Raw genomic sequence first — 7329 nt, forward strand, 5'->3', positions numbered from 1 at the left:
TGGAGCCATCCGGAATCACTGCTGCCCTGACTAGCAACAACTAGGCTATCTTCTCCACCTCGTTCAAAAATCTAAACATCAGAACGGGAAAAAAGAGAACAGTTACATCTCAACAAACCCAGGGGGAGAGGGAAAGGAGGGTATAAACTAAATTTTACCTGGCTGCTGCACAAATGAGGGGGTGGGGAATCAAAAATCAAACCCAACTCTAAAACAAGAACACTTCTTTGGCTTACGTGTAGCCTGATACCTTAACTCTGCTCTCACTCAAGTCAGCCAAGTGTGAACACAATCAGTCCCAAAAAGCAGAAGTAGCATTCGTACCAAGAATGCAGTGCAATACTTAAAGAATTTGTACCATGTGGCCACATTAAACACTAGGCAGCTAAAAAAAAAAATAGGACTAACAGAGCTGCTGCAACTCCAGGTGGTTATTTTACAAAATAAGAGTGTTTTTTCCCCCTGAAACATAAGAAGGGTGTGTGATAAAGCAACAGAACTGAAGCATTCTGAAATGACTGTTGTCTTTATAGGTCTAATGGTGTCTCTAATTAAAGCATGTAAAGCACTGGGCACCAAATCATTTTGATAAAGAAGCAGGGTTTTTGTAAAGAAAACAGAGCAAGGCAAAATGAAATCAGAGAGCTTTCTGGTTGCACTTGTAGGGCACCAGGAGGAAAATCTGATACTAATGCATTGGAGCTGTGGGCACTCTCCACAGCTACGATGCTCCACGCTCGTTACAGAGCCCACACGGCCAAGGTTAACAGCGAAGGCTAACTGCTGGCTCTAGCCAGAGGCAGCCACGCCGTCACCCTCTTAAACTGCGGGTGAAACCAGGAGTGAGCGTACAGCCATTTATCAGTTTTGAGAAATGAGACTGTTAAAGGCACATGAACTGTATTATGAACCGATGAAGACCATGTTCCTTCACAGCAATAATTAACACGAGTGATACAATGAGGAACTACTGTGCCCTATACACTCCCCACCACAAAACAATCCTGCAGGACTACAGCCGTTCTGTAAACGGGGAAGTTGATCAAGACTTCCAAATTCTGGTTTCCTGAAAACAGTAAGCTTAATTAAAAGACAAAATGATTCATTAAGTGAAATACTGTAGACCTCACTTTTTTAAACCATGGAGTATAGTTAATTAGCCACACAAACAAACAACCTTCTTAAATTAGCTTGTGCAAACAAATTGCACGTGCACACAGAGAAAACACACTAAAACAACTCTCTCCACTACCTGTTTTTTAGGCTAAGGCTGAAAATATTTTAAGGTGAATTCACTTTCTTTAGGAAAACAAAGACCTTGCTATACTAAGATTCTGAGCCCATCGACTCTTGCTTTTACACTGGGTCGAGTGGACCACAATGCCCCTTGGGTAACTTTCGCCTACAAAGGTATGTAGCTAGTGCCTCATTACAGTTAACGAGGGTACAATTGGGATGACATCTGCTCTAGAAACAGCCACAGATCCAACACTACAGAACTGCATTTGGAACATTTTGCAAGTACATATATATATGGAAACAATTACATATTTATCCACAAAGTCAAATTCAACATCGAACACTATGGGACACAAAAATCTTCACTTTTGTCTTTCAAGCTTCATTTATATCCCCAATTAAATCACTTTTCAGACAAGAAGTGTTCTCTGAAACCATTCATTGATATACTGATACCTAAGAACCTTAGTTGGCTTTTAGCACTTGTTAAGAGATCGTGTAACAGTAAGACAGTTGTTAAAGCATTAAAATATTTAAGTGCCCTAAAAACAGAACGTGAATTCTTCATTCTTTTCTACTTCTCACCCTGAACATTCACACAGACACGTCACACTTCTGATTGTCTAAGCCACAGAACGAAGACTAGTTAACAGCAATCAAATATATTAAATCTTCATGCGAAAAATTAATCCATTAAACAGCTTTGGTAATCTAGTATATAGTCAGCTTTGTGTGAATATTTTGCAAACATCCCTTCCCCCAAAAAAATCCCTATATACCACGTGTATATTTATATAGTAATATACATATTTCCTGAGTAAATCGTTACATCTGATTATTCGGAAGATTTGGCAAAATATCCAACTTTATATTACTAAAATAGAATTTTAAATAAACATTCAATAAACTCATTAAAATAAATATGGAATGTTTCTGAAAATTATAGTACCATGAACTTACATTAATAATAAACAGTATCTTTTTTAATTAAGTGCATTTTATGTTATAGAGTTACTGGTTTTTAACCCACTGAGGAATCAATAAATCTAATTTCTAATCCTGAGTGACAATTTTGTATCACCTGCTAACGTGTACTTCAACGCAGTCCTTCCTGCAGATCTACAAAACCCCTCTTTTTTTTAATGGAAAATTTTAGATGGATTCTGCTATAGAAAAGCTCAGTTTACACCGGTTTAGCTAGAAACTGAACTGGCAGCACAACTGCTGAAGCATTTCACACAACCCACATTAAACACTGCTTATTCTTGCCAAAACATCAGTGGCAACCTGAACGACCTGACTGCCTGTCACACGAACGATCCAGCAGCCTGGACTGCTCTGCGGACTGTGGTACAGAATGAGGGGAGGCAAACTACTTACTGACCGCTTTGGCACTTAAAAGAACTAGATAATGGTGCAAAAATAGGCCCTGCACAATTACAAAATACATTTCAAATTGATTTTTTTTTTTTAAGTTTGATAAATTCTATCATTAATTAAAAAAGGAAAATTAAGTTCTGCCACACATTGGTTTCTTGGGTCATGGCTTGACTCACAGCTGATACATAGCTTTGGGTAAGCACACAAGGAAATGCTCAGCTAGTGTTTAGCTCCTCTTAATAATAAAACTTATGTAGCAGACACTGCAATACCAGCAATATTAAAATTGCATTAACACCATTACAAGATGTGCCTCTCGACACCAGAATCACAGTAACAGAACTGCAGCACTGATCAGTTATATTAACCCTTTTTAACAACCGACCAAGAACACCGTCCATGGAACAATGCAGGACACTTTGCCCTTCCCTCCTCATCCTCCTGCCTCCTTTTCATCAATATTATTTACTATTATTCCAGACTCCTCATGGGTTCCTCAGGTTTTTCTTTTTTGCTTCCTTTGCTGTCATGCGCTGTGCCGCCTCCTTCTTGCGTCCTTGTGTTCAGAGGACAAAGCTCTTGCAATGCCCTTTCAACAACTTCTTGTTCTGCTGGACCGCTTGGAGAGTTCCTTGGCAAAGTCATCTGTAACACACACCATAAAGCGGTACGAGCCTTGCGTGTGGAAGCAGCCAGCTCTCTAACGGCAGCCGCCAGAGCCAGAACATCTACAACAGCAAAAACACATTACAGGTTAAACTATATACAAACCAAGTAATATTAAGACACTACAAAACCCCATAAATTTGTTCAACCCATCACCAGGATACAAAGCAGGCTCAAGGAACACCTAACGCTGTACCCTGGGAAGATTCCATCATAGAATCATAGGATGGTTTGGGTTGGAAGGGACCTTAAAGATCATCCAAGGGACCCCTTGCACTAGACCAGGTTGCTCAAAGCCACATCCAGCCTGGCCTTGAAGACATCCAGGGATGGGGCATCCACAACATCTCTGGGCAACCTGTTCCAGTGCCTCACCACCCTCTCTGTGAAGAATTTCTTCCTGACATCTAATCTAATCCTCCCTGATTTCAATTTATACCCATTACCCCTTGTCCTATCACTACAGGCTCTTGTAAAAAGTCCTCTCCCAGTACCCTTGTAGGCCCCCTTCAGATACTGGAAAGCTGCAATGAGGTCTCCTCGGAGCCTCCTCTTCTCCAGGCTGAACAAGCCCAGTTCTCGCAGCCTTTCGTCATAGGAGAGGTGCTCCAGCCCTCTGATCATCTTCGTGGCCTCCTCTGGACTCGCTCCAAGTGGTCAATATCCTTCTGATATTGAGGGCTCCACAGCTGGATGCAGCACTCCAGGTGGGGTCTCACCAGAGCAGAGTAGAGGGGCAGAATCACCTCCCTCGACCTGCTGGCCACACTTCTCTGGATACAGTGTCAATTAGCTTTCTCCTCTTGCAAACGACAGCTGTAACATCTCACACTAATAGCGTGACTCCCTAATTGTGTCCAAAATTCAGTGGCATAACCATCACACCTGCGATACAAGGATTCACAGAATCACAGGATGGTTTGGGTTGGAAGGGACCTTAAAGATCATCCAGTTCCAACCCCCCTGCCATGGGCAGGGACACCTTCCACTAGACTAGGTTGCTCCAAGCCTCATCCAGCCTCGCCTTGGACACTTCCAGGGATAGGGCATCCACAGCTTCTCTGGGCAGCCTGTTTAAGTCTCTTTAATCAGAGTGGACTTTCTACAGTGATACTCAACAAGTGTGATTAATAAAACTCCCTACAAAATTCCAGATGGATGAGCTTGAGGCAATCCTTTTTGCCTCCACTGTCCTCCTTTCAGTGGCACCGACACCCACCCAGCCTCACCCTGAGAAGAGGCTCAGAGCCGACCTTTGGATATGGGTTGCCAGGAGCAGAACTCAAACACGTACTTCACAGGAAAAAAAAAAAAAACAAACCACACACAAAAAAACCCAACAGACTAAAGGCTTTTCTGAAAGTGATATAGGTTGTGCTCAGACACCCAACAGCAGCACAGCCCTTCTTCAGAAGCATGACTAGGCTGCAGATCTTGCCATTAACCATACAAGGTTAATTGTAATTTCTAACTACCAGTACGACACAGGATGGCTCAAATAACCTTACACCTTAACACCTAATCCGTATACCTTAGATGTAACGCACTGTCAAAAACATGGTTTGTGGGATTTTTTCTTCTGTTTGGTGAGATGACTACCTGCTTCCTGGCTTATACTTGGAGCTACAGTCACACTACACAATTTCAGGAGTAATTTTAGAAGTTGGTTTGCATACAGGACTATTACTTGACACCTAACTTGTGAAACCAAAACATTTTGACACTGTTCACAGTTTATTTTTCCCTTCAAGACCTGGGGGTGTTGGTCAACAGCAGCTGAATGTGAGCCAGCAGTGTGCCCAGGTGGCCAAGGCCACCTGCCTCCTGGCCGGCATCAGGAACAGTGATGGCCAGTAGGACCAGGGCAGGGATTGTCCCCCTCTACTGGGCACTGGTGAGGCCACACCTCGAATCCTGGGGTCAGTTTTAGGACTCTTACTCCAAGAAAGACACTGAGGGACTGGAGCGTGTCTGGAGAAGGGAATGGAGCTGGGGAAGGGTCTGGAGCACAATTCCTGTGGGGAGCGGCTGAGGGAGCTGGGGGTGTTCAGCCTGGAGAAGAGGAGGCTCAGGGCAGACCTTATCGCTCCCCACAACTCCCTGAAAGGGGGGTGCAGAGGGGGGGAGGGTCTCTTCTCCCAGATAACAAGTGATAGGACAACACGAAGGGCTGTCAGGCATTGGAAGGGGCTGCCCAGGGAGGTGGTGGAGTCACCATCCTGTGAGGGATTTAGGAGACGTGGTTAGAGGTGGAATGGGTGGTGTTGGGTTAGACACAGTAATTTTAAAGGTGTTTTCCTATCTAAACAATTCTATGATTCTTAGAAGGAAGAACTATCCGATAGACATTGCTGAAGGCAAAGGAACCACACTGTTAGCTTCACTGCAGGAAACAACACAGCATAGGACAGTGCTGAATAAGGATCCAAAAGAGGATGGGGCTGAAGCAGAGGAAGTACATTCCTCTTTGGAAATTGCTTTCTGGAAACAAAGGTATTTTCTGAGGAAAAATAATACGATCTTTACCTCCAAATCCCACATTCCTATTCCGTATCAGGTGCACAATCATTACGGTGAATAGCGAGTTATCACCTACACTACGCTTTTAGTGGGGAGTGCAGTTTGTCCTAGTTTTGCATTAGTCCTGCAGCACCACATCTGGCTGCCACAAGCTATTCTGGCTTTACTTCAACAGAGTCTGGGAATCATGAAATGTAACTTCTGGCATTTTTGTGATTTAGGTAAGGTAGACACAATGGATTAACACGGCACCAACACACTTGTTTTACTTTATAAGCTAAAGGTAAAAAAAGGGTTGCAAAACCACTAAAAAAACTTGTTTAAAACCCAGTACATTCTTACTTTCAGGACAAGTCCTTACGGCTATACAATATCACTGAACAGGTTTTAGAGTTCACTTCCAGTTAAGAGGAAAATGTTTCAGTGTTTAAACTAGTAACAGAAAAAAACCAAAGAAAAAAAGATCTCAAAGTAATTTAAAGTCTTTTTAAAAGTGACAGGCTTAGATTTACAATCCTTTTTTGCTGAAGATATATTATTTGAAATACGCAGCAAATATTGCATTTTCACCATTAAATCATTTAAAGAGCTTTTAAAATTACAGAATGGAAAGCAGTTACCTTTCTCATTATTGTAACGTGGTGCTCCTTGCCTCTGTGGATTAGCAGCATTAATAATCTCATCCTTACGCCTCGCCTGTGTTATGTGAATGGCTTCCATATGGTGTTCCAATGTGGTGGATATGTTGCCGTGTACGGGGGTACCACAAAGCCTTTCCATTTTTCCTATTAATGTGAGCACCTGCCAGATACACAGCAAACATCTAAATTGCTAAGTATAAGTCTCCGTTAAACAAACAAGCATAAAACCAAAAAGAAACACAGGAATTACGGCTCAAGAAGCCTTACCCTGGCATGTTCTCGTGTCTGGTCAACAAGCAAACGATCAACTCGTGATGGGTTAGCAGGAAGTCGGCACACAGGAGTGTTATTTGAGCTAGATACACGTTTTCCTGGGAAGTTTCTTGCAAGGTCAGCCTCAGTCTGCAGCGGAAATAAATAGCCATTGTAAACGTTGAAAATAAGTACAACATTACAATCCATATTTGGGGGGCTGTTTAGAATTTTCAGAAGTGCACTTCTTATCTTTAATTCTGACTGCATTTACAGAAAAAAAATCCCAAATGTCTAGATCATCAAATCACAGAATGGTTTGGGTTGGAAGGGACCTTAAAGACCATCTAGTTCCAACCCCCCTGCCATGGGCAGGGACACCTTCCACTAGACCAGGTTGCTCCAAGCCTCATCCAGCCTGGCCTTGAACACTTCCAGGGATGGGGCATCCACAGCTTCTCTGGGCAACCCATCCTAGTGCCTCGCCACCCTCTCCAGGAAGAATTTCTGCATGATGCCCAATCCCAATCTCCCCGCTTTCAATTTAAACCCGTTCGTTACCCCTTGTCCTGTCACTACAGACCCTTGTAAAAAGTCCCCTCCAGCATTCCTTCATGGACTGGCCGCGGGC

The 7329-nt window shown here is 42.9% G+C and overlaps 1 protein-coding gene across 1 annotated transcript in view; it reads right to left on the reverse strand.

The window, feature by feature from the left end:
* Nucleotides 1-3090: 3090 nt before the first annotated feature.
* Nucleotides 3091-7329, reverse strand: part of LOC104510042 (uncharacterized protein C17orf104-like) — a 14156-nt gene continuing 9917 nt past the window's right edge. The window contains exons 4-6 of the mRNA XM_010152173.1: nt 6714-6848; nt 6426-6606; nt 3091-3347 (exon numbers count right to left, since the gene is read on the reverse strand). Coding sequence (XP_010150475.1) covers nt 3091-3347; nt 6426-6606; nt 6714-6848 — 573 coding nt within the window. The remainder of the gene's footprint in view (nt 3348-6425; nt 6607-6713; nt 6849-7329) is intronic.

The sequence above is a fragment of the Eurypyga helias genome, unplaced genomic scaffold (genome assembly GCF_000690775.1).
Source record: "Eurypyga helias isolate BGI_N326 unplaced genomic scaffold, ASM69077v1 scaffold2855, whole genome shotgun sequence".
Lineage (NCBI taxonomy): Eukaryota > Metazoa > Chordata > Aves > Eurypygiformes > Eurypygidae > Eurypyga > Eurypyga helias.